At 50.6% G+C, this 27,920-nt stretch overlaps 1 protein-coding gene across 31 annotated transcripts in view; it reads right to left on the bottom strand.

Moving 5' to 3' along the window:
• Positions 1–17,714: 17,714 nt before the first annotated feature.
• The window catches only part of IKZF1 (IKAROS family zinc finger 1), a 102,208-nt gene continuing 92,002 nt past the window's right edge, over positions 17,715–27,920 (bottom strand). For all 31 annotated transcript variants that reach the window (XM_042963260.1, XM_042963275.1, XM_042963256.1 and 28 more), the window contains one exon: positions 17,715–22,061. In XM_042963260.1, the coding sequence (XP_042819194.1) occupies positions 21,352–22,061 (710 nt within the window). In that variant the 3' untranslated portion in view covers positions 17,715–21,351. The remainder of the gene's footprint in view (positions 22,062–27,920) is intronic.

The following is a 27,920-nucleotide window of genomic DNA, read 5'->3' as shown; positions in this document are numbered from 1 at the left end:
TGGTCCAGTGTTGGAAATTCCCTGGGATCTGGTCTAGCGTAAGGCATCAGTCTCCGGAACCATTCTGTTAAATACAGTGAAAAATGATGCTGGGTCCTTTCCAGAAGGAAGGTGGCCACCTAGCACATGGGCTCTGGTCCCTCCCATAAGACCACACCACACGAAGCCCCAGCCGCAGCGTTTGACAGGGGCCAACGGAGAGAAGCTGATGTGTGTCACATCCCTGCTGCTGGAGCTCGCTGGCCATAGGCTCCACAGGGCCGTCCCGATGGCCCCGCCTCCTTGCACCCCATCTGTCTCCATGTTGCAGAAGCTGTTGACCTCAAAGCGCAGGATGCTTTGCCCCGGTCCCTGATCCCGTTGCTCCTGGCCCCCAAAGGACCCTTCCCTGTGCCATAGAAGGTCTTTCTTCTCTGCCTGGGGAGGCTACAGAGGGAACAGTAACCCCCTTCAGGGCAAGCCTGCACCCCAGACCCCCGGCCAGGCCATGCTGGAGGCTGAGGGGTGGCTCGTCTCCCGCTCGTTTCGGGGTGCGTGTGCGGGGAGCGCTCCCACTGCTCCCAGAGCAAAAAGGAGGGTCTGCATCAGGGGACATTTCACCATCCACCCCAGAGGCAGGCGCTGCTGGTGTTCCCCGCTTCGCCGATGTCAGTGTAGAAGCTGGCCGTCACCCCTGCTGTGTCGGTAACAATTAGCTGCGTCATATTAGCTAATGTTTACTGGGTGCCTATGATGCTGTAGACACCTGCTAAGGAAGGTCCTTTGTGTGACTTGCATGATTTAATCAGCACGACCACAGGCCGGTTCCATGAGTTGGAATGATTGTGTCAAGGTCTGCTTTTCAGAAAGTTGTGACATGACTGACGAATATTGTATTCGTCCCCAGGGCTGCCGTAACAAATACCACAGACTGCGGGGCTTAAAACAACAGAACGCAGTCCCTCACCGCTCTGGAGGGCAGGTGTCTGAAACCAAGGTGTCCGCAGAGCCACGCCCCCTCCAAAGGCTCTAGAAGAGAATTCATTTCTTGCCCCTTCCAGGGTCTTGTGGCTCCCGGCGTGGGGTAGCAGCACCCCGCTGTCTGCCTCCTTCTCCACGTGGCCCTCCCCTCCGTGTCTGTGTGCCTCTCTGTGTCCTCTCCTCCTCGATAAGGACACCCCCGGTCTTTGAACTGAGGACCCACCCAAAACAGCGTGACTTCATCTCAAGATGCTCAATCACACCTGCCGAGACCCTATTTCCAAAGAAGCCCACATTCTGAGGTTCTGGTGGGGACAATATTCAACCCACTGCACAATCATAAGTCTGGACTTATCAAGGGACTGTTTGATCGATTGAGGGGATCAGAAGGGTGTGAAGCTGAGTCAAGGGGCATTTGAAAGGCTGAGGATACATATGTAGCCAGGAAAGGAAGGCTGCGGCAGGCTTGCTAGATTAGGAACAAAACTCGTTGGCACACCATCTTCCGTCTTCCGGCTTGCATCGTTTCTTTTTTGTTTTTAATTTTGTTAATGTTTTTATTTAGTGTTGAGAGAGAGAGCACGAGCAGGGGAGGGGCAGAGAGGGAGGGAGACACAGAATCGGAAGCAGGCCCCAGGCTCCGAGCTGCCGGCACAGAGCCCGATGCGGGGCTCGAACTCACAAGCCGGGGGATCGCGACGTGAGCCGAAGTCGGACGCTCAACCGACTGAGCCACCCAGGCGCCCCTCGGCTTGCATTGTTTCTGATTAAAAACATATGTATTCATCTTTGGTCCTCTCTCTATAATATTTCTGTCTTTCTCTGGGTGCTTTTAAGATTTGTTTTTAAGGGGTGCCTGGGTGGCTCAGTTGATTAAGTGTCTGACTTTGGCTCAGGTGATGGTTGCACGGTTTGTGAGTTCAAGCTCCACATGGGGCTCTGTGCTGACAGTGCAGAGCCTGCTTGGGATTCTCTCTCCGTCTCTCTCTCTGCCCCTCCCCCACTTGTGCTCTCTCTCTCTCTTTCTCTCTCTGAGTGAATAAATAAACTTAAAAAATTTTTAAAAAGATTTAAAAAAAAGAGTTTAAGCAATTTGGTTTTTGTGTGTCTCAGTGTACATTTTATCATGATTCTTGTTGACCTATAAACGCTGTGGGTTTGTAATCTTCACCAAATTTGGACAATATTCAGTTGTTTTCTCTTTTCTACAATTTTGGCTTCCCCATCCCCCCCCCACCCTTTCAAGGACTTCAACCAAATATGTAATAAGCTGCTGAAGTTTGGACTCTCTTCTTCATATTTTAGTTTGTGTAGTTTCTATTGCTATATTTTTAAGTCAACTAATCTTTCTTGTGCAACGTGTAATCTGCCCTTAATCCTAGCTAAGTTTTTTTGGTTTTGTTTTTCTGTTTTTTGTTTTTGAGTGTGTGTGTGTGTGTGTGTGTGCGCGCGCGCGTGTGTGTTTATCCCACACATTGTAGTTTTCAGCTATCAAAGTTTTATTTGCATCTTTTTTGCAATATTGTAATTTTGTAATTGGCTGTGTCCACGGACACTGCACAGCAGGGGGCAGAACCAGGGTACCTGAGGTCAGAAGGCACCATCTGCTCTGGCCTAAGGATTATTTTGAGCCAAAGGCGATTGAGCAAAAGTAGTTCCAGGAGGAGCTGTCTGCCCTCCCCCACCCTCCCGGAAGCGGAGCAGAAATTCTCCGTGTGGAGGCGTCCTCCCCCTGCCTGAACTTATCTGCCCTTATCTGCCACCGCTTTCCCCCTGTATTTGCTGCCTTACAAATCACTGCCCCTGAAGTACGGTCTCCCTCCTTTGTCTTTCACGTTTCTTTAAATGTAGGTTCCGGGGCACCTGGGTGGCTCAGTCGGCTAAGCGTCCGACTTCAGCTCAGGTCACGATCTCAGGGTTTCATGAGTTTGAGCCCCACGTCGTGCTCTGCAATGACAGCTGGAGCCTGCTTAGGATTCTCTCTCTCTCTCTCTCTCTCTCTACCCCTCCCCGGCTCTCACTTTGTCTCTCTCTCTCTCTCAAAAATAAACATAAAAAAATAAAATAAATGTATCTTCCTTTGTCTGAATGGCACAACCTACCCACCCCCCCGAGCCTAACCATTTTCTTCTTCTTTTTTTTTCCGTGCCATACAAACCTTCCAACACCAAATAAAATTCTACACCTTTTCTCCCGTTGCTCTGTCTATTGCCAGTTTATTCCTAGACCCAGCCACTGAAACTAGTATGGCAGAGAGAAATGTTCTCTCCCCTGCAAGATTCAGAGATCTCGGCTCCGGGAACCTGAAGGCCAAGGGGTGAAAGGTCAGTGGGAAGAAGAATCACGGTCTGAGCTACATTTTTATTGAGTGTGAGCTTCTGAAGCTCCTCGCCCAGCTCAGGGCATAGCTCAACAGAGGTCAAGGTGGCTCACCAGGTAGACACGGGTTAAGAGCATCTGTCAAGGTCAGCAGGGTCCTGGGCCAGAGCGAGGGCAAGGGAGATCGCTCCCCTCCGTGTTCACACAGTTTATGCAAGGATTGATTTCAGGAGGCATAATGGCTGAATAACAGATCTAATGGGTCATTTGAAAATCAATCCACAAGCGAAGGATGCTGATATTTATCTGGTAGCGGGCTGGTTCCCATCCTTTCCTGGCTGAGCAGGTGGGGTACATGTTTCCTGCCCCAGGACTCAGCTTCTCTGTCCCACAGTCGGGGGAGCTGGGCTGGGTGTGGAAGGGCTGTTCCCTGGCCCCAGCCTTACCTCCTGCTGGAGACAGAAGACTGTCCGTCCGCCCCCACGTTTATTCACCGCTAGATGGGGAACTTCTCCTAGCTTTCCCCCAGGGCTCCAGAAGTCCCTGAAGAAGGTAGTGCACATCCCTTTGAATTTAGATACCATTTCAAGGAATTATTATTTCTGACGTCCAACTCAGACGTCAGAAAACATTCAGTTCATGAATTTGCTAAAACCTCAAATTTTGGGTTTCTTCACTTTTGTCTTTTTTTTTTTTTTTTTTTTTTTTTTTTTTTTTTAGTGTACTGACTTCAAAAAAAAAAAGTTAATTAATTGGACTTTCAAACTGCTCTGGCCTGTTTTAATCGCTAGGAGATTTCCAGCAGAACCTTCACTGATGGTGCTTGCTCCTGCATAAACCGAAAGTGACTGGGGGTCGTATGCAAAGCGATCTCACTGGGTTTCTCCTTCTGAAACCAATGCTACGCTGTATGTTCACTCACCTGAGTTTAAATACATGAATGTAAACAATAAAAAAGTAAATGGAAAGTGACCGGATCCCTTTTAAATAAGCTGTTCTTTCCTGGGTCAATGGGACTTGATGAATGGGCGGGGGGCGGGCGCAGGGGAGGGAGGGAAGCAGCTTCCTTGCAGCCTGCGTGCTCTCGAAACTTCTGTTACCTACAAAATTTCTATTCCCAAGTCCTGAGCGCAGAGATAAACACACACAAAGCGGCTGAACCTCGTGCAAGTACTTTCTTTGCCTACAGCATCTCACTGAATCCTTCTTCTTAGGAAGCGAGCTTTTTGAAGCTCTGGTTTGAAGCGGAGGAAGGTGAGACTGAGTTATTAACCGGTGGGTCCCACTGCAGCCCAGCGCACACAGAGGCTGGGATGAGGACGGCCTCAACTTCCTTTTTGTGGCCCTGCGTGTGTGACGGGTGTATACACAGCCTTGTATTTTGCAGCGGGGGCTCAGGGAAGAAGCCCCAGGTCAGGTGGAAACTTCCAGAGCTGCGTCCCGACAGTCCGGGGGAAGAGGGAGCGGATGATCTGAGCTGGCATGGGTCTTCAAGCCCAGACCAAGGATGGCTTGCCCTCCCGGGGACTGGAGCGGGGAGGGTCCCGAAACCCAAACGCCTCCCGGAGCCTTGCTGTGTGAATGTGTGGAAACAGTGGCTTTCACAAGGAACATTTCTCTGAGTGCAGAGGAAATGAGGCAAGCAGTTTATTTAGGAGAAGCAGAAGCAAGAGGAAAGTGATTTGCCTTCTTTTCCTCTTTTGCTCCTGGGAGGGGAATGATCCTGCAAGAATGTACCAGCAGGGTGTAGCAAGCCCTTCCCTATTTGCTGGAAATCCCTCCCTCCCTCCCAGGCTCCTCAGTTTCTGTTTTGCAGGTTGCTGCGCCCGCCCGCCCGCCCGGAGGGGACTGCAGGTCAGGGTGGCACCCTGCCAGGGCTCAACCCGCAGCACAGGGAATGCACCGGGTGGGGGAATCAAGCGGGTCCGGCCTCCAAGGCACAGGGAGGGGTGGGGGAGCCGTGGTCCCCACTTAGCCAACACCTTGGAGGCAGCCGGGAGCCTGCTTTTTACAAAGCACATGTCCTCAGGCAAATGTCATTTCCCTGGTGGCCAGAGTGGTCTCCAAAGGGGAAGTGAAAGTTGCTGCATAATTTGAATATTGAAGGCAGCCTTCAGGATTCAGTACCGAGGGCAGGCTTCATGGGGAACAAGCCGGGAGCGCCTGGTTTACTTGGGGAGGGAATCAATGTTTGCCAGGCACCACCCTGTTCTGGGTGCCGGGCTGGACGCTGGGGCGGGAGGGTGGTGCTGTGGATCAAGGCTGGCCTGGGGGTCTCATCATCTGTCTGCAGTAGAATTTCCATGGCGTGGGAAGGTTCCACACCCGCGCTGTCCAACACGGTAGCCACGGCCACATGTGGCTCATTGAACACGTGGAATGTGGTTCTTGCCACTGAATTTTCCATTTTCTTAAATTCTAATGAATTTAAATTGAAGGAGAGCGGCTAACTGGCCCAGTCGGTGAAGTGTCCGACTCTCGATCTCGGCCCAGGTCATGATCTCATGGTTTGTGAGTTCGCGCCCCGCCTCGGGCTCTGGGCTGACAGTGCGGAGCCTGCTTGGGATTCTCTCTCTCCCTCTCTCTCTCTCTCTCTGCACCCCCCCATTTTCTTTCTCTCAAAATGAATAAATAAATAAACTTTAAGTAGCCACATGCCTAGTAGCTACCATATGGAACAGTGGTGTTCCATGTAGAACCTTTGTTTGGGGACCGAAATAATTGGGCTGTGACGTAGGCTCCGACATCTCTAGCCAGTGGGGGTGCATTCGGGGGGCTTGCGTGTACCCAGAGTGTCTGCCAGTGACCAGGTCACGGAGGGTAAGAAACGATTTGACTTTTGCTTGCTTCACATGCTTCTGTACATGAGTTCCAGCCCAGGTCACGGAGGTGTGGTGACAGGTGTGGCCCCCCGCCAGCCGGGGGACCCCAGGCAAGCGAGGTCCAGGGCCCTGTTTCATACAATCCCTAGGATAGGAGGTAATGACATCTTTGTCTACGGCCTGCTGTCCGCACTGTCCCTGTGGCATTCTCTGCTCTGTGCGTCCGGCACCCTTGGAAATATTCATTCAGCCCTGGTGTCTCTGTGTCTGCTCTCAGCCACCCAGGGGGAGGGCTGTTCTCACCCTTCGTGAGGAAGGCCTGGCACTGAGCCCCTGGGGTGCACTGGAGATGACGGTGGACTGTGGAGCTCTGCCTTCTTTCCCCCCGGATAGCAGGGCAGCATGGAAGGTTCTCCATCCCGGCCTATTTTCCTGCAACCCTTGGTCCTAAGAACGATTTAGATCAACAGAAATGCTGACATTAGAACGTGAAGCGAGTGTTTACAATGATTTCACAAGCCTGCCTTGAGCCCCTACTGTGTGCTAAGTTAAGCGTTCATTAGCCCCCCCCCCCACCGGGGGGGTTGGCAGGTGGTGTGGTCGGTTGTGGCTTGGTAAATGTACTTTTTAGCACTCGGAGATCTGCTCCGACTGGGGAGGTTTAGCTGTATCCTGAGGTTGGGCTAAGGATTTTGTGAGATTCAAAAACGCAGGGTATGTCGAGGAAATTCTCTTGGAACCCCACTTTGTCCGAGAGGGCCAGCTCTTGGCCCCTTGCGCTGGGCATCTGTTTATTTTTTAAGTTTTATTTTTTATTTACTTTGAGAGAGAGAGAGAGAGCAATGAAGGGAGGGGCAGAGAGAGGCAGACAGAATCCCAAGCAGGATCTGTGCTGACAGTGAGGACAGATAACTTGCCTGAGACTGAAAATCATTACCTTGTATCGACAAGTGCACGGGATGCATCTTTTTTGTTCTGTGCAGATTTTTTTTCCCACTCAGTTCTCTACTACTTGTGATTCTCTTTCTGAATCATTAGTCTTTCTCAACACGTCTCCACTCCATCATTCAGATTCGGGCGCGCCCTGTGGATGTGAATTTTCAAGTTTCTTTATCATGTTTTTTCCCGAAACAGTTCCGTCCGCCTGCCCACTCCCTCCCAGCCTCCCAACATGCAGTGTTGTAAGCGAGATTTACATCACCCAAGTGAAACAATTTTCAGGGTTCTTCCTCATCATTGCTGGTTGCCAGAGGTGGGGGCGCAGGGTGAGGAAAATGGGAGAAGGGGATCAAAAGGTGGCAACTTCCAGTTATAAAATAAAGTAGCTACAGGGTTGCCCTGCACAGCATGGCGACCATAGTGATCAACGCTGTGCTGTATCAGGTATCTGAAAGTTCCCAAGATAGTAGGTTAAGCGACTGACTTCGGCTCAGGTCATGATCTTGCAGTTCAAGAGTTCGAGCCCTGCATCAGGCTCTGCTGATGGTTCGGAGCCTGCTTTAGATCTTTGGTCTCTCTCTCTGCCCCCCCCTGCTTGTTCTCTCTCTCTCTCTCTCTCTCTCTCTCTCTCAAAAATAAATAAACATGAAAAAAAATTTAAAAAGAGAGTAGAGCTTACAAGTTCTCATCACAAGAAAAAAAATGGTTAACTGTGTATGGTGATGGATAAAAAAATACGAGTCTGAACCAAAAAGGCTGTACTGAAAAACAGAAATACAAATAATACCTAAAAGGTGCCGGGTCGTGGGCAACTATTTGGAAAACAAAGAGTAATCGATTAGTGTAACTGATATCTTTCCTGGCCCTTAACATTCAGCATATTATGTTACTAAGAAGTTCTATAAACTCAGTGTTGGTGTATTGCTTTTATTTTGTTGTTGTAAATTGCGTTATCCTGGGTATTCGGGATCTGTGAACGCTGTGTGACGTGGAGAAAATGACCTGTCCCGTCTGAGCCGTAAGGCTCCGTATCTGTAGGTGGGTGCAGTGGGACCTTGCAAGAATCACAAGAGAACCGTGCTCTCTTGTGCACGGTCCCAACTCAGTGCATTTCTTTCCCTCTCTTTTTACCCCCAAGTGTTTTACAGTTCATGTAATGGTATTTTTCGCCCAGGCCTGAACCAGGAAACAAATACGGAAATGGTATACTCCTCCTTTTCAAATGCCCAAACCGATATACAGGCCCTCAGTGTGTGCTGAATCACCCAGGCCCTAAATCAGGTCCTACATTTCTTTTCTTTTCTTTTCTTTTTCTTTTCTTTTCTTTTCTTTTCTTTTCTTTCCTTTTCTTTTTTCCAAATTAAAAAAAAATGTTTATTTATTCTTGGGAGAAAGAGAGACAGAGTACGAGCAGGGGAGGGGCAGAAAGAGAGAGAGACATAGAATCCAAAGCAGGCTCCAGGCTCTGAGCTGTCAGCACAGAGCCCGACACGGGGCTCAAACTCACAGACCACAAGATCATGACCTGAACCGAAGTCGGACGCTTAACCGACTGAGCCCCCCAGGTGCCCCATCTTTATCAAATTTTTAATGTTTACTTATTTATTTGAAAGAGAGTGCAAGCAGAGGAGGGGCAGAGAGAGAGAGAGAGAGAGAGAGAGAGAGAATCCCAAGCAGGCTGCATGCTATCAGCATGATGAGGTTTTGGGGTGATGGGGGTTCAGAGCTGATGGCCAAGAAAGAATTCTTGACGTCTTTGGTGCAAAAAGGTGATTTTATTAAAGCACGGGGACAGGACCCGTGGGCAGAAAGAGCTACATTGGGCTTGTGAGGAGTGACTGCTTATATACTAAGGAGTTGGGGGAGGTAAAGTCAAGAGGAGGTTTCTTAAAGGGATTTTCACCTGCTAAAGACTCACAGATCACTGGAGGCTTAGCTGTTGTCAGGCTAAGATTGTTTTCTGTCTGGCAAAGAATTAGGGTTAAGCCAGTAGGGAACTCCCTGGGGCACCTGGGTGGCTCACTTGGTTAAGCGTCTGACTTCAGCTCAGGTCATGATCTCCTAGTCTGTGAGTTCGAGCCCCGCGTCGGGCTCCGTGCTGACAGCTCAGAGCCTGGAGCCTGCTTCGGATTCTGTTTCTCCCTCTCCCTCTGCCCCTCCCCTGCTCACGCTCTGACTCTCTTTCAATAATACATAAACGTTAAAAACAAATTAAAAAAAAAAAAGACAGGCTATTGATAAGATGGCCCTTTGCTTTTGTAACTGTACTAAGATATTTGTAAACTGATAGAGACTTTTATCAGTTAACCATTTCTTTTTTTGTCCTTTCCTTTGTCCTTGGGCAGCCAGCAGAGCCCGAGGAATCTCACACATATCCCACCTGTTGGGGGGGCGGGGGGACGGGGGTGCTAGCTTGTGCTTGGCTCTCAGCCTGCCTGCGGCTCCTTCTTCAAGCGGGGAGCTGATGCGAGGCTTGAACTCATGAACTGTGAGATCATGATCTGAGTGGAGATCAAGCATCAGAAGCTTAACCAACTGGGCCACCCGGGCGCCCCAGGTCCTACATTGCAGAGTCGGGTCGAAGCATAAGGAAGGGGAGGTAAGTAAGTGTCTTGCCTCTTTTTCCTGCCAGAAAGAGAATGAGACTTACTTATGTCCCCTGTGTCAACTCTGAAATGCCCCTGCTTGCTGGCTGTGGAAGACAAGTCCCTGAACCAATTCTGCTCTCATGGAAAGACCAGCTTCCAGAAGGCAGGAGACAGCCCATAAGAGCATCCTTGTGTGGCAAAGGCACCCACTGGTTCCACAGGGCGCTGGAGGAACATTGGGACCAGGGGCCTGTGTTCTCTACCAGGCCTGGGGACATCCCCGGGATGGGGACATCCACCAAGTCACGGAGCCACACCTGCGTCTCCATCCCTGGCACAGGGCCTGGCGTTGAGGGAATAGCCTTGCTGGGCAGCGTTTTGACCTCAGCACTGGGGCATGACCAGAGGGGCAGGTCCTCGGGGCAGGGACCGCTGGGTGTGGTTCGCCAGGCCCTCCTAGAGTGACGTGCATAGCGGCAATAAAAAGGGGGCGGTGGGGATTTAGGGGAGTTAAATCCATTTTCAGGAATCTGGATTAAATACACTACGTTGCATTCTTCTTGGAGCCTTTCTGATGCTACCCTACAGCGTGACTCTCTGAAAAGCTCCAGGAGTGTGGGACTCTTCCGGAACCCCTCTGTCCCATTCTCCTTTTTATACTGTGCATAATGGGCTTTAGGAAATATGGCTCAAGGGTGACTCTCTGTGACCTTGAAAAAGGCCCTGGGCTTCCCTGGCCTTGGTTTCACTACCTGAAACCCGTGCTCACACCCATCTCTGCCCCTTCCTCCCCAGCTGTCACTTAATGTTAAAGGTCCAGCAGCTCTGGGACCAGCATGGGGCTCACTTTGCACCCCTCTCCTTGCCCCTGCTTAGCTTTGACGATGAGGGGACCCTCCTCCGGCTCAACTTGGTCTTCCTGCTCCTGCTTATCCCCCAACCCGCACGGGGCTGGCCAGGGGTCGCAGGCCCAGAATGCCGTCCTGGGACAACTCAGCGGCACTGTGTTCCACACTCTGGCCTCTGCACCTGGACTCATGCTCTCCTTTGCCTTGGGCTTTCTTGCCTTCTCTCTTCACCCAAATAACCCTTCCAATCTTTCAGTGTCCCTGGGTCCACGCTGATTTTCTGCCGGCTGGATCTGCCCGGTTCTGAGAGCCCACAGCTGCACGTGGGGACTCACCTCTTTCCCCTTGCATTTCTATCCACTTGGCCTCACGTATTTTGACGCCTTGTTGTTTGGCGCATGCATACACATTAAGGGTTATGTCTGCTTGGAGAACTGACCCATTTATCATTATGTAAGCCCCCCCTCACCCCGCCTTTGTCTCTGATAACTGCCCTTGCTCCGAAGTCCGTTCTGTCTGAAATTTTGATACAGTGACTCCTGCTTTCTTTGGATTCGTGTTACTGTGGTGTCTTTTTCACCATATCTTCCTTTGTAGCTTATTGCCTACATCTATATCATCTATATCTAGGTCTAAGTCTGTGCCTATATCTCTTATCTATATCACAATCATCTGTTTATTTTAGAGAGAAAGAGGGAGAGACTGCAACTGGGGGAGAGGAGCAGAGGGAGAGAGAGAGAGAGAGAGAGAATCTTCAGCAGGTTTCATGTTCAGCACAGAGCCCAATGCAGGGCTCGGTCCCATGACCCTGAGACCATGACCTGAGCAGAAATCAAGAGTTGGATGCTCAACTGACTGAGCCACCCAGGCGCCCCACATGTCCTTATATTAAAAAGGGCTTTTTGGTAGATAACATGCAGCTGGGGGCTTGCTTGTGGATCCACTCTGATAATCTCCGTACTTTAATCGCTGCATTTATCAGTGGCACTTAAAGTATTGGTACAGTTGGATTATTGTCTACCACATTCTTACTGTTTGTTGTGTATTGGCTTTCTTTCTTTCTTTCTGTCTCTCTTTTTCATGTCTTCCACTCTTTCTGCCTCCTATGGTTTTAACTGTATGTTTTGAATGATTCTGCTTCTTCTCTTTACCCTTATCTCTCAAGACTTGGCCCAGGGGACCCTGGTAGGCCTGCCTTCCCTGCCCTCAGCCCCTCTCACTCCACATCAGTGGCATCCCCTCAGGAATGCTCAGCCTGTCCCCTGGATGAGACACCCCCGTGAGGCCCCCAATGCAGACAGGACCCTCCTGGAGAGCCTCAGAGAGCCGGGAAGCCTGGAACCCGGGTCCCACTGCCTCCTGCTTTTCTCCAGGGAGAGTGACACTGGCCCTGAAGCAGGTGGAAAGACGAGAGGGGGGTTCAGGAGGCGGAGTCATGGGCTGGGGGTCCCAGATCATCACTGAGGGCAAGGTCTGAAGGTCCACACCACACACCATGCACCATGTGCCACTCCCGGAGCTGCGAGGGCCTGACTCTGCTTGCAGTTGGGGTTTGGGAGATGCACCCTCCAGAAGCTCACAGTCCGATGGAGGAGGCGGGCACTTAACACCCAGCACCAGGAGAGCCCCCAGCACCACCCCAACAAGGATTCCAGGAACACAGAGGCCTGGACTTGAGGCAGCTCCAAAGATCAGCTCAGGACAACGGGCTCGGTCTTGTCACATGTCTGGTTTGGCGGCGGCCACCCTGCAGGGACCACGTGGAGTCGGGTGCTGGTCAGGCTGGATGCTGGTCCGGAGAGTGTGGACTTGATGCCTAGCTCAGCCTCCCCGCTCCCACACGCTGGCGGCACTCTGGATGCCTGAACTCACGCTGGATGTAAACATGCAGCCAGTTTCCCTCTGGGTGGCACCCAGCAGTTTTGTAAAGGCATCCCGATGCGTCCAGGGATAGGACTGGGGTGTGGGTAGGGGTGCCGCCATGGGCCTCATGAGGGGGCAAGGCCCAGAGAGGAGGAGGCCCTAAAAGGGGAATCAGATGAAGGCCCCAAAACCACAGACCCTCCTTGCTGTGGGGCCCGGCCCACCCTCGCCCACAGGAAGCAGGAGGGAAATGTGTTGAGGAAGCTACGGCAGGTGCCGGGAGGGCCGCGATAGCCCAGAGGTGATGCCGCCCCAGGGCAGGGCTGGGGGGGCCCTCCAAGGAGCCCGGGCCCGCCCTGCTGGGCGTGGGCGTGTGTGCATGTGCCCGGGAACACCCAGGGAGGGGACCCCGGCGCGTGAGGCCTGGGGAAGTGCGGTGTGGACGGGAGGGGGCCCGGGGCGCACCCACGAAGGGACACACAGAACATCTCGGGACAATTCACACACTCAATGTCACATCTAGTTGGTTTGACAAAACATGGGAAAGAAGAAGTGAGATTTGTTAGCTGTACCCGGATCCATGCAGTTCACTTCAGGGGACAGTTTTGGTACCAAATTATCCTTGCTATGCAAATTTCCTCCCCAACCGGCTGGTTCCCGGTCGTGCAGGGGGACCTCGGTGGCTGCATCCGCTTCCCGCCGTGCCGATTCACCGGGCAGCCACAGCTCATCTGCTGGGCGGCCAGCACCCAGCTGCCGGGGAGGAGGGACCCTCCGGAAGGCTCCAGGCGCAGGGAGGGGACATTGGAGACGAGGGCGGCCAGGCTGCAGGGCTCAGGGTGGTCAGCCTGGTTCCTGTCCTTGGCCTTCCCAAAAAGTGGAAAAAGCAGGGGACCTCACCATGCGGTCGGTTCCTTTCTCCCTAGGACAATACTGCCCAGAATTTGGCATTTTTAAAGCACTGGTCCAAGCTGAGGCCCAAGGAGCAGTGGATCCTCACTTCCCCTCCGTGAGGTGCTCCCTGAACGTCCCTGCGAGGGTCCTGGACCCTCCTCATTTCCTCTGCCTTCATCGGACCGGTTGGGGCCTCTCCTTCTGCCCAGAGAAAATCTGGGATGCTGTACGCAGCTGGCTTTCCTTTTCTCAGCTCGTCAAAGCCCCTGCCCAGCCTCCCGGCTCCCTCCTCAGGCACGTGGCCCATCTGTCCCTTTCCTGACAGTCACCCATGTGCTGGTGACTCTCAGGTCTCGGACCTGTCCTTACAGCTGACCCGCTCTCCTCATCCAGCCGCTTAGATAAGAAGAAACCACGCTGCCCCTTCAAGCCCTCTGCCCTCTCCTCTTTCCTCCTAACGGCTCCTATAGGAGATGAGACTTGGAGTGGATGCCTCATTATTCCTTCCATGAGTGATGGATTAAATCATCCCAAATAGAGGATTGTGTAACCTGTGTTCATTGAGCACCGTCTCCATCCATGGGGCTGCCGTAACCAGATGTCACAGGCTAGGAGGGTTTAGAAACAACAGCTACTGCCCACCGTTCTGGAAGCTGCGGGTCCGAAATCAGGGTCGGACTGAGGGCCCTCTTTTGGGTCACGACTTCACGTTGTGTCCTCACCTGGGGATAGGAATCTCTCTGGGGTGTGAATCCCATTCCTGAAGGTTATTATTCCAGCACCTCCCAAAGGCCCTGCCTCCTCACGCCGCCATCTTGGAGGCTGGAGTTTCAGGCCATGGACTTGAGGGGACGCCAACATTGAGTCCGCAGCAGCATGGAGTCCGGAACATTGATATTCCGGGTAATCCTGTTGATGCTGAGGATGTAGCAGTTAGCTAAAAAAAAAGAAAAAAAAAATCCCAGGTGCTCCTGGGTGTCCTCAGTTGGTTAAGTGTCTTGAGCTCAGGTCATGATCTCGTGGTTTCGTGAGTTCGAGCCCCACATTGGGATTCTCTCTCTCCCTCTTTTTCTGCCTCTTCCCCACTTGCGCTGTGGCTGTCTCTCTCTCTCCAAAATAAATAAACTTAAAAAATTAAAAAAAAAAACAAACCCAAACCACCTAGTTCATGGAAATCACATTCTAGTGGCAAGAATCCAAGCCCTCCCCTCTTTGCTTTCCTCTTCTCTGGACTCTGTCCAGTGTCAGCACCTTGACCCCTGCCAGGTGACCACGTAGGTCCTCCCGTCCCTGGTTCCTACAGCATCTCCCTTCCGTGCCTCCAGTGGCTCCCTATCGCCTGCTTGGTCGCTTCTCCACACTCGTCCGGAGGCAGGAAGTGAGCACACCTCCTTTTGCTCTGCTGGGGTCCCCTGTGCCCTGTCCCACAGGGCAGGGGCTCTGTCCTTCTGGGGGTGCAGGAACTCAACTGCTGTCTGCATCCAGGGAACCAGTTGGTCTAATTCAGGGCAAGGGGAGGGGTGCGGTGGCAAGACAGCCGTGGTCAGGCACTGAGCTGTGTCCTCTAATCTAGCTTTTATGGGAAACACAGCAATGTATTTTGGTTTTCCACTCTCTGATTCTTATCTCTGAGTTGTTTCAAACTCAAGAGGGGAAGAGACAGACATTCATTGTTCTTTCTTCCTAACAAAACAAACCCAAAACATAGGTTTGGGCTGAAGGAGAGGGTTAAGCTGTAACTACCTTAGGGAGAAACAGGATGGGGAACCAGCTTAGTCCAGTTTGGGGGTGCTGGTTCCACACCTGGGGGATAGACTCCACGCAGACCCCCGGCTCCAGAATGATCACGAGTGGGTCTGCGGAAACTGCGTTTTTAACAACGATCCAGGTGATTCCAAGTTACATTTGGGAACCAAGGTCAGGGGAGAATCCTTGGAAGCATTGGCGCAGGGGGAAGGTGCAGGTGGGCAAGGAAGCCTTGAGGCAGCTGGGGATTGGGAATTTGGGTTAAGCACAGGAGAGTGCAACAAGGGGACAGGAGCTTGGCTGTGGGGCGGAACTGTTATTCTCGGAGCCAAGGGTCTCACTTGCCTCCTGTTAGAGGGCTGGAGGGGCAGGCTGTCTGGGGAAAGGCAGGTAAGAATGCCATCAAACAGGTGACATCACTTTGGCTCCAGCCCTGCTGCTCCCGGTTCTGGGGCCGAGAAAGCCCAAAGGCATCAGAGCGGTGCCCTGGCCTGTGGAGGAACATGGGGTTCCCTCACTGGTGGCCCCAGAATCCCGCCCCGCCCATCTTGTGCTGATCGCTCGGTTCCTTGAGTTTCCTTTCGTGCCTTGCTCTGCCTTTGGAGTTGGGGAGCCATGCACAAAACCCACGACTTATGGAAAAGCCGAAGGGATTCTGTTCCTTGAGAATCCACGTGCTTTTTGATGAGGACGCACGCTGCCACCAAGGAGTCACGAAACGTCCAAGACATTTGATTTTGACAGAAAATATGACTAATTATTTAGCAATGGGATCAGGGAGCGCCCCCCCCCATCCTGATTTTCAGCTCCCCCTTTTCACACTAACATTTAAAACATAGAAGTACCTGGGGGTCTCAGTCAGTTGAATGTATGACTCTTTTCAAAAAAAAAATATTTTTGGGAGAGCACAAGCAGAGGAGGGGCAGAGAGAGGGAGACAGAGGATTGGACGAGGGCTCTAGGCTGACATCAGCTGACAGGCTGATGGCAGTGAGCCTGATGCGGGGCTTGAACTCAAGAACTGGGAGATCATGACCTGAGCTGAAGTTGGATGCTCAACCGACTGAGCCTCCCAGGTGCCCCAAATATCCAACTCTTGATTTTGGCTCAGGTCATGATCCCAGGGTCATGGGATCAAGCCCCACGTTGGGCTCTGCATTGAACATGAATCCTGCTTGGGATTCTCTCTCTGTGCACTCTCTAAAATTAAAAAAAAAAAGCAATGCGATTTTTACATTCACAGCACTCATCGGGAACAGAAGTGAAGTGCGCGAGAACAGCAAGTTCTAGTGGGGAGTGATAAAATGCAGCCCCGGGGACTCCCCATGAAGACAGAGAAGGCGGGGGACTCCAGGGCTGCCCCAGGTGTGCTGGGAACAAGGGCAGGGGCATCAGTGTTACATCCAAGCATCACTTCCACTCAGCTTCTTCTGGATTCTCTGCACCTGCTGCCAGCTCTTTGCACCTTGCTGCACCCCACCTGGAATCCGGTGTCCTCCAGGGAGACCCCACGAAGAGGGCACCCTGCCCTGGGTCAGCCTCTCCGGGGTCGGGGGGACTCGTCATTTGGGCCCATTGAGTGAATGCCGCCCACCGCGGTGCGTGGGGACCAGGGGAGGACACATGGACATTCAAGTGTCAGTGCCAAAAGGATGTGCCGAGAGTAATCATTCTTACCACGCTCAGAATAAAGCGTCGTGAAAACCAAGAGACGGAGGCAATCACCCTGCTGGTGGCTCTTGAAATCGAGATTTGAAACCTCACCCTCACCCTGTGACCACAACGGGGGTTCCAGGATAAGCCTGCAAGGTGTGCAAGCGAGGGCCGGGGAGGCCCAGGACGCATTAGTGCCATGGACGCCTTTCCTCTGGATTCCCGCAAGTTGTGTTCATTAGGCTTCCTAAGGACGGGAGCTGCACAGATGTGTGCAAACCTGTTCCTCATTCTTGATTCCCTGCATCTGTGATCACTAACAAGGCACGGCCGTAAAGCAGTGGAACCGAGTGGTTCACGCTCTTGCGACCTCGCCCGAGGAGGCTTCCTCAAGATGCTGCCCTGTCAAGTACTAGTTTTGAAGGTCTCCCTGGGGGACTGATGCCAGGGCCTGATGGGAAAGAGCACAATCTATTTCACTAAAGTTTCACCTTGTTTGGATTACATGTTCTACCGTTCTAGGCCTACCGTGTAGGCCTAGTTACCCCATTGTGTTTGCTAGGTCTGAGCCCATCTGATGTCGGGCTCTCTCTCTGAAAGGGACAGAAGATTTCCTCCCAGAGCATCTGCTGTAACTCAGTTCTGCTGCAAAGATCAGATGAGCCTTCTGGCACTGCCTGGCTCTGGCCTAAGGGTCAGAACTGTGACAGGTGGCCACCGATGGTCGGTCACTGTCCCCCTGTGCCTCCGTAGCCATGGGCCCACCCCCAAAGGCATTATGCAGTGGGCTGTGAAGAGCGGGGGGGTTGTGGTGGTGGTGGTGGTGGTGCCATATTTGTTGCCCACTATTTCCACCCAGCCTCAAATCCACATTCTGAAGCCAAAGACGGGGACTCAGCATCCCAGGCAGAGCACAGCTGCAGACAGGAGGCAGACGCTGTGCTGAGCCCGCTCATCTGGGCTGCAAACGCATCAGATGGCCATGATCCCATGGTTCCCAACTGGGGCTGCGGCCGCCTGCCTGCTCTGACGGGCCGAGCGTGTGGTTCCTGGCCGCTCCCAGGTCACGGGTTAGGACAGACAAAGTGTTTGTTGCATTTATTGTTCTACCACTACAGAAAAAAGCATTTCAAAATGTGTACAAAAGTATCCTCTATCCCTCCAGGGGCACGCCCCTTGTTCACAGCTAAACAGAAATAATTTAACATCACCAGAGAGGCGGATAGCAAATACAACAGCATTTTTTTCTCATTTACAGTCCTGTACACATATTTTCCAGAATGGTGGACGAAGACCCCAGGTGGCACTGGCTACACACACAACATCATAGAAAAGTGTATTAGAAAGTATTTAAAACAATATTGCATATTAATTTCTGGCTACGTCTGTTCACAGTGAATGCCACCACACCAAGACCACACCAACTGTGGATGTGCTTCCGTTTTCCCAAGACTGAATATCTTAAATAAATCTGAGTTTGGTTCATTTTTTAAGTAAGACACACACACACACACACACACACACACACACACACTGAACTGAATATGACAGCTATCGGGATTTTTAGATAGAGCTGACCCTTCATTATTGCTGAAACTTAGGAAGTGCAGGATAGAGTAATACTTTGCTTCCCAACCTATGTAAGTCCATTAGGTGTCGCTTTTGTTTTGGCAAGAGCGTGACACTCATCAGGGTTACACAGTGATGAGAACAAACAAAAAAAAAATCCCCACAAAAATAGAAAGAGCCCCCCCTCCCCCCCCCAAAAAAAAGAACAAACTCGAATGCCCGTAACAGTAGCTTTCTTTCTCAATGAAGACTCTAAGATGTCATGTGGTGGATGCTACATTGACAGTGGAACACTCTGGTCTCTGAAGTGACAGGCATACGCCCCTTGGTGACGGATGAAGAAGAGTCACAATTCTTTTTTAGTGACTCTTTGGACAGGGCAGCATGTGCTCTAAGGCATACGGCACAGAAGGGACCTGGATAAGGAGCAGGCATCCAGGCTTTCGGTCCACAGAAGCTCAGAGACAGAGGGGCAGCGATTTCTTACCATAACCCACACATCCACCCGCGAGAGCGACGCTCTTGTCTCTGACGTTTATTTTCAAATGCGGGGGCACGAAGCCTAGGCACACTTCAGAACACAGCGGTTCTCAAGACACACATTCACACCATCCAGCAGCAGAACAGACCACAGAACAGAAAAGGCGTGAGGTCATGCACAATCCTACGTTGCTCGGCTAGAAGAAAAACGTGAACGGCTTTTGGTACAGAATATGACCACCTTCCTAACGTAACTTAGTTACCAGCTGACATTCTATGGGACCGTTACACCTCCAACACGATAATCTCAAAGAAAAACGGTGTTAGCATAGAACACCACAAGAAAAGGTGTGTAAATAGATGGTTACATTGGCTAGAAAAGGCAGTGAGCGGAGGGGAAGCGCTTTAGAAAAGAACATTTGTAGCCGCTATTTACAGTTCTGGGTTAAGCTTTGTTTGAAGCCACAGCGAGGGGCGGGGGTGAGAAGTTTTTTTGGGGGGGGAGTTAACTCCTTTCAACCAACTGGCTCTGTGGGATGATGGAAGGGAACAGGGCGGGTCTGAGTGGCCCCAGCAAACAGGAAATTTGTGTCTCTCTCACTTTCTCTGTGGCTGCGTATGGAACCGCCCGCGCCCCCTATCTGTCTCTACAGCACTTTACCCAGGGCCTTTGCATGCCCCTGCGTCAATGCAATGTTACTTTCCAGTTTCAAAACACTGTCCCCATCCTGTAAGCCAAGAAACGTGTGACTCAAGGATGGGTGTGGACTTCATCCTCTCAGCAGAACCCAAACGCGCACAGGAAGGTGGGATAAATTCATTTCTAGAATTTGCGATGAACACAGAGGAACACGGGTCAGGGGCTACACGGCAGAGGGGGAACATTCTTCCAGCGTGTTTCTCTTTGGAAGGCTTCCCCAGACCTTGGACTGGCCTAGAACGAGAGCAGCGGTTCTCGACTAGGGAGGATTTGCTCCCCAGGGGATATGTGGCAACATCTGGAGAGATTTTGGGGTGTCGAACGGGGGTGCTACTGGTATCTGTTGGGTAGTGACCAGGAAGGATGCTAAGAACCCACAGGAGAATCCCCCACCACAAAGAACTGCCCAGCCCCAAATGTCAAGAGCACTGTGACTAAGAAACCTCGATTTAGACTAAATGCAGAGGGGCCAATGGACAATTTTTCCTCTGTTTTCTTTTTCCCCGTGTTCACCTTGGCTCAGTTTTGGCGAAGACACGTAAAGGTGTGAAGCCGTGTGCTCTCATTTGCCTAGGTGGTTGGGGTCATTATCCTTAACGACAGGATGAACCTTGAGGGTGACCCCTGTGGGTTGGCATCCGAATCACCAAACACCTCAGCGGGGCTCCCGTCATGACTGAGGAAGGTTCTACCTCTGCCACCACCTGCCTCTTTCCGGTCAGATCCCGCTGGCTGGTTATGCGATCGCTCCCGACCGTTCCACATTCCCAGGAAGAAGGGACGCGGGGCCACACATCATGTCCATGTGCAGGCAAACAGGGACTGCTCTGTCCTCACGGGGGAGTCTCATTCTGTTTCAAAGTTTGGTTTCCAAGGCATGGGTCCTGTGTATGAACAACGTCTCCTGGGCCTCGCCTGTCACGTTCCCTTGCTCTGAAAATTAATGACCATCCTGAATCCTGCTTTCGTGGATTTTAAAACCTGAATGATGCAGAATGAGGGCAGGGAAAGAAACTTACCGAGAAACAAAACAACGACACAGTTGAAGTGGGGTCTAGGTTGGGCCTCTGAAGGAAAGGCAGGCTTCTGCCTGTCAGGGGAACCAGCCAGGGAAGCAACGGGTGTAGAATTTGGAATCAAGCCTTGGTTTCGCGGTAATTTGACCCTTTGAGAGGTTCAGAGGAAGTGAGGTCCAAGTTTTGGGATGGATGTTAGAAACACAGTGATAGACTCTGGGCCATGAAAGGCACGGACTGGAGTAGGCAGAGGGCAGCGGTCTCCACACCTGCCTCCAGGTGTTCAGACTCTTCTGCTCGCCCGCCAGCCTTGGAAGGCTAACGCGGTTTTGAAATTGAGAACCAGACCAACAGGTTCTCTGGCCCCTCCCTTTGTCCGAGGAGTCCAACTTTCCTCCAACAATTTGCCTTTTGTGCGGGCTGTGACTTACAACATCTCTTAGAAACTGCAGGCCTCCAACCCTAGACGCACACGGCCAGAAGCTATGACTTGGGTTTCTAGACCCTGCTGCGTTGGGAGGGGGGCGCCTGGAGGTCTGTTCCCCGGCTCATTCCTTCCTGGGCTCTGACCTGTTTGTATCAAACTTTCTCTGAAAGTGATGAGTCTTGCGGAGGGGGGCGGGCGGGGGCTTCCAGGAAGCCACAGCTAGAGGGGACTTCAGCTCACAGTCTATGGCAAACATCTAGGAAGAGAGCAGTTTGGGGGGGGGGTGCTCCAAACGTAACCCTGCATCTAACCATAAAAAAAAAATCGTCTCGTGTTCCAAAGCAAATCAAACCCCAACCGACTGAAAACTACAAAACAAAACAAGAGAACCACCGAGAAATCAAAAGCACAAGGTTCTGGTCCAGTCCGTGCTGCTGGCGGGAGGGGAGGGCCTGGCCACCCCCCCCTCCCCCCACCCCCATCCCCACCCACGCGTGCTTCCTCTGCGGGCCGGCGGCCGCGCGGGGTTTAGCTCATGTGGAAGCGGTGCTCGCCCCGGGTGATGTGGGACGAGAATTCGTAGCGGTCCTGGCTGTGGTAGCCGCACATGTTGCACTCAAAAGGATCACGGAAGCCGTGACAGCCCATGTGGATGGTGTACATGACGTGGTCCAGGAAGAGCACCCTGCAGTGTTCGCACTTGTACACCTTCATGGGCTCCCCGCCCGCGCCGATCACGCGGCAGGCGTCCTGGGAGCCGTCGGAGGCCGCCCGCAGCACGTCGTAGGCCGCGTGCTCCTCCTTGATGGACAGGCCGTTGCGCGCATGGGGCGTGATGTGGTTGGTCAGGTAGATGAGGCCGCCCCGCTGCTCCTCGGCGTTGCTCTCGGTGTCCGTCGAGTCTTGGCAGCTGTTGTTTGGGGACGCCTCCCTCTCGGAGGACACGGACTTGGCCTTGGAGAGCAGCAGCAGGTTCTCCACGGCGCTGTCCTGGGCCGCGTGGTTGGACCGCGGGGGGCCCTCCGCGTGGGGCTTGTGGAGCTGGTACATGGGGCTGATGCCCGGGACGACCTCCGAGCTGCCCGGGGGCGTCTGCACCAGCGGGCGCAGGGACTCAGCCCCCAGGTAGCTGATGGCGTTGTTGATGGCTTGGTCCATCACGTGGGTCTGCATCATCTCGTTTTCCTTCTCGTAGCTGGCGCCGCCGTCGTAGGGCATATCCGACAGACACTTGTCACCTGTGGGAGGCAGGCGACAGTCAGTGAGGCCACGTTACCTCTGCGCACTACAGGGGGCGGCTGAGATCTACAGCAAGGCCCCCCCCCCCCCGCACATCTGGGTGTCCTGGCGCTCAGGGGGACGCGCGACTCAGACACCTCCCAGATGGACAAGGTGGAGGCCTGTCTGTGGTCACCCAGCTCAGGGCCCTGCTTGGAGTCAGCCCTTAAACGCACCTGACCCACCACACGAACCTGTGCACCCAAGTCGGTGCACGTCAACAGAAACAGCAGAAACCGTCCAACTAAATACTAAACCAGCACTTGGGTCTTTTACTATGAACGTCACCATATTCAGTTTAAGATGAAAACTTAAATGACGTATTTTCGATATAGTGTTCTAAGTGATTTGCAATAGCTGGTTAATTTCTCATAAATTTATGTAATTACCATACGCGAGTGTATCATTCACGAGCGTGTGCGATATGCTTGCTTAAAAGTGTTATGGGACGGGGTTCTGAATTCATAACTTCAATACTCAGAATAAAATTTGATCAAAAGGTAAGATTTCTGGTAAGATCTATAGAAAGCCGACTTCTGGCTCAGAGAGGAAATGGACGCTCAGAGTCCGGTGTCCACATCCTCCCCAGTCCCGGTTCCACTCGCCTGTCCGTCACTGGCAAGACTAGAGCCGTGTGCCACATGGGTATGTGCGGGGAAGCTGGGCACACAGCAGGGGAGTAAAGGGGAGGGGGTGTGCCATTCACCTGTTCTTTCCAAAAATTTCCGAGCATGAACGATGCTCAAGGAACCACTGCCGAGGACTCTGGGTGTGCGAGCGTCCCCTCAAGAAACTTTCAGTCTGAGAGCTCCCTCCCTCCCCGGGGATGGCGAACCCTGAGATGAGCTCGGGCTTCTGAGCAAACATTATCATGAAGAAGTAAAACAAACTGCCTTGAAGATGCACCTTCTCGACACACTGGTTATAGGTTCAGTACGAAACCGTGGCGCAATGAGCAAAGTCGCTGTCTGCACTCTGTCAGGGCTACTGATTTGCTTTCTGTTTGCGTGCAGATTTATGGATAAATCAAAGCACCGGAGGCATGCCTGAATTGTTTACATTTTACCCCTCATTCTGTTTCTTTTCTTCCTCCAACACGTCTATGCTGAGCATTGAGTGTCTACTGGACCGGACAGGAGGGGCAGACAGGGGAGCTAGTAAAAAGGGTCCCCATCCTCAACAGCTAACAGGGGACACAGCTATTAAAACACGGCTGCAAAAATGGTGTATCCCAGGCAGAGAAGTTCTAGGAAGCAAATAGAAGGCTTGGGTACTGAGGGCTTCTGACCTAGAGTTGGCCGGGTGAGTGGGGCTCTTGTCCTACACGGGGGGCAGCCAGGGGTCCTGGCCAGAGCCTGGGTGTGGGGCAGGGCGGGGGCGGTATCTACCAAGCAGAGACTTTGTCTAGAGGGAAATGAGAAGCCCCTGAAGGGTCTGAAGGAAGGGCCCTTCTCAGTAATGGGCAGGAGTACAGGTTGTGAGGGGCAAAGGTAAGTGAACTCAGAGACTCCCTTAAGAGCCCAGGGAATGGCTGCTGATGGCCCGTGAGGGCGGTGGCGGGGGAGGATCCCACACCTCCCACACTGACACCTGACATCAAGGTCTCCTGCTCATTCTTAGCAACAGGACAATAAACCACTTAGTAGTTCAAAACCTTAACTAATCTTTCTTAAAAACATTTTCCGACCACGGATGATTGTCCAGGGATATCCCCCATCATGCTGTAGAGTATCTTGGGGTCTCATTTCTTGCTTGCAAAAGAGACTTATCATAAAACAGCCCGCCTGCATTCATTCTAATCTACTGGCGGTCAGGAGAGACATGTGGCCTGATCGTGGTGAAGTGTGATCCTCAGATTACAGAAGGAAAATTTGCTGGTGGCCGGTCACACCCTCTGCAGAAACTGAATAGAATGGATGGAATCTCTCCACAAGGTGGGTGGGAGGGAACACGGAAGTGGTGTTTATGCCCATTAAAAGTTAGAAGAAATAACTTGATAGCATTGTTGAATCACGTTTTGAGGTCTTTGTGTTGAGGTGCTAAATATCTTCTTGGTCTAATTCTAGAACAGAATGGATCCATTCTGGCTTATGCGCCCCCATCTGTCCCTCTACCAAACCCTGGTAGGGACAAGATGGGGCATAGACTTTGAGGACAATTCAGATACATATCGAAGTGCTTATAGCCCCGTCAAAAATGGTGCTTTCCCGCCTAATCATCCTGTTTCTCCCCAAAGTTGTGGCTCTTTGGTTTCCCAGGCAACCACTGAAATCCATTGTTTTTAAAACTTGGTCTTAACAACAAATGGATGTAGGAAAAAACACATATATTTCAGATTACTGTGGCATATTGAAACTATCCACAGAATTTCTCTTCCCTAATACTCCACAAAGTGAGAAAAAGAAAAAGCCACGCAGTTCACTTTGGCAATGAGCTAAATAAAAAAACACATTCTAATGAAACACATAGTTTTAAAAAAAATCAAGGAGCAAAGAAAGAAAATTCTGGCGTGAGACATACAGTAAAGGGTGGCCGCTGATCTCACTTCTAAAAACCTCAAGTGTGAGTCAACGAAGTCCTCAGGGTTCTCCCTAATATCCTCTTTTCTGTAGGGAGCCAATTCAAATACACATCCTCTTCCATTTCTGATCCCACAGCAGTGGAAACCTCTGCTAGCAAGAACCAGGTGAGTGTGAGGTTGGCTCTCTCGATAGGAGTGAGGTCTTCTAGGCTGGAGCTGAGGGGAAATGGCCCTAAGCCCCTAGTGTCCTTCTGTGGGGCTGGGAATCATGCTCCAGCCAGGTACAGTGAGTGGTAGCTGGTTTAGGGCATTTGACCAAATCTCAGAATGAGAGAGAGAGAGAGAGAGCACACAGAAAGTCTTTAAACAAAGACTGCACTTTGCCTCACCTGAACTCCTCCTTCCCCCCTATCCTTGGCATTCTTTCAGGATTTAGAAAAGTCGATAGCTCTCACAGGAAAAAAAAAAAGCCTCACATACAGTGGGAAAAATGTCCAAACGTCAATCAAGCTCTATCAGCCCAAGGAGAATAAGCAAGTGACAAGAAATGTCATGATCACCATGAAAATACTTTCTAGCAACTCAAGGGAGGAAAGGAAGTAAACAGACCAATAAGCCCATCCTAGGAAAAAAGCTCAACTCGAGGAAGAGAGGAAATGTGTCAAAATTACTTTGTGAGATGGACTCCATAAAAAAAAGCGCTGAAAGACAGCATGCTAGAACAACAGAAAAGAGGTGAAAAAAGGTTTCAGATCTCAAGAAACAAAATGAGGTCCATTTATCACAGAATGAATCCATGGATTAGAAGCAGTAACAGAACATAACCTACTAAAAATGGAATGACTGACAGAGGAAAAACACAAGATAGTAAGTGTGAAAAAATGTGAAAAAAAAAGACAAAAAATAAACTGAAGGAAATGCTAACAGATATGGAGAACAAATTATCCAGCATAAAGACAACTGGTATCCCTGGCCGAGATCGCAACAGATGGAAAAAAAAAAAAGATGTCTACAAGGAAGATTATTTCTCAGAAATAGAAAACAAGGGACTCCCCAGATTAAAATGGCAGGAAAGTTTTTATTCAGAATGCAAAATACCAAGACACATCCTAGTGAGGCTATTTACCTTTTAGACTATTTAACTTAAAGAACTCTTCAGGTGTTCAGAAAGAAAATGGAAGTCACCTTTAAGAAATAAATCTCAGACTGGCCTTAGACATCTTCACGGCAGCATTCAACTAAGCAATGCCATCATGGCACCACACATGGTCAAGACAGAAAGGCAACAGGCAGACATCCTCAAACACATGGCAACTGTGGAAATGGAGCATCTATAGGACCTCCTTGAAAAAAAAAAAGTTGCTTGAAAGTTAAGTCCAATCAGTCAAGTGATTAATCACAATAAATAGACTGAGTTGAGGCTTTGAATCTATTTAAAGAGAGAGTTAACGAAAAGTAGCTAAACTTCTGTGAGAATTAGGCTTATGGGAATAGAATGTGACTATTAGGAAGCCGGACGATGTAAAAATAATATAATTGAACACTGGGGAGTAAAATCGTGTCTTTATTTCCCAAAGCTGTGAGTCAGGAGATACTGCGTAAATGGAAGCAAATGGGTTAAAAACCCGATGAAGCTCATGTTTTTCATGGTGCAGTGTATCTTTTTAATCTTAGATTAAATCCTCTAAAAGTATCTTTCTGTGAGAAAATGTTCATTTGAAGATTGGCTATGCCTCCAGTTTTACTGGGTTCTTATTCACCTCTTAAATTTAAGACATCCATACAAATGCTATTTGCATTTTGAAGTGGCATGTGTGATATGACAGAATCTTTACAGAAATATTTATTCCACACCTATCAATACACCTGTTCATCACCCTAGCCCCTCACATACATACATATGGATAAAAAGACTTTTAGAATAATGCTCAGCTACCCTTAATATTGGCAATTTCTGGATGTTGGGTTTTTGGGGTGATTTGAAAACATTCATCTTTGCCTTAAAAATCTTTATATTAACCATGTGTCACTTTCATAATGCAACACGGTTGTTTTTTACTTCCAGAGGAAAGCAACTATACCAAAAATAGTTATAATGGGTAGAGAAAATGTTAATTATTGTTATGCTCCCCTATTTCCTCTCCTGTATTTAAAAAACTTCCCCAATCACCAAACAGACGAAGAACACAGCCTTGCTGTGTAATGTGACCATCCCCTTTCTCATGGGGCTTCATCGATCCTGTTGGCTTCTATCTGATTATCCCGGGGGATGAGATCTTTGGTGACACAATGGTGAGCAATGTTCTTGGCAGAGTTCTCTTACACTCAGGCCAAAGCTCAAGGAAAAACTTTTAACCATAGATCCCGTATCCATTAAGCAAAATTATGGGTCATTTGGAGCAATGTCCCTGTGAAAATCATGGCATCTTACAATTTTAAGGTGCTTTCTCAAGTTTTGATCTTTTGATCAAAAGATCAAGGGATCTGATCATCCCTTTTGATCTTCAGACTGGCACTGGGAGGGATGCAGGGTATGAGGCATCACGCCCATTTCACAGATGGGGACACTGAGTCCAGGGATGTGCTCAAAGTTGCCAGCCGGTCACAGCTGGAGCTGGACCCTGTCCCCAGGTCTCTTGAATGTCAGCCGGGAGGTCTTTAAACTGCACCACCACTGGCCCGTGTGTATGATAACGAATGATAAGAACCGCACTCCTACACACTTCAAGAATTCATATAAAGGATAAACCCAGCATCTAGAAGTTAAGAGGGACCCTAGAGACCCATCATTTTCTTTTCTTTTCTTTTTTTAATTTTGGAGATGGAGAAGCTGTGACAAGTTAGGAGCGGTTGATTGAAATTCCATTGAATGGAAGTGAGGACAAGGTAGGCATTGGGGGGCAAAAGGAGGCGTTATTTTAAATATGCTGAGTTGGCTGAATCACCAATATTTCTTGGTTTTCTTGGGAAAACCCATAACAGCATGCACAGCCGCTCCTGAGCCCTTCCTTCCAACCTCCATGCTGCGGTCCTTACCCTACTGTTCCCGTCACGCTTCTGTGCCCCCTCCCCTCTGGGGACTTCTTTCTAACCTTTGCTGGGCTTGATCAGAGCTTTTTTTTTTTTTTTTTTTTTTTTTTTTTTTTTTTTTTTTTTTTTTTTTTTTTTTAAACACGGAAGCATCTAAATCTCAAGACAATGCCTAACTTGGGGCCTCCTCCCAGGTGGCTGCAGGGGAGGCTCACGGTTAGTCTGGTTTGGGCTGAAACCTCCAACAGCTAAAACAGGCTGCAAACGT

Source organism: Panthera tigris, chromosome A2 (assembly GCF_018350195.1).
Source record: "Panthera tigris isolate Pti1 chromosome A2, P.tigris_Pti1_mat1.1, whole genome shotgun sequence".
In the NCBI taxonomy this organism is placed as follows: Eukaryota; Metazoa; Chordata; class Mammalia; order Carnivora; family Felidae; genus Panthera; species Panthera tigris.
This window is presented reverse-complemented; position numbering and strand designations above follow the sequence as displayed.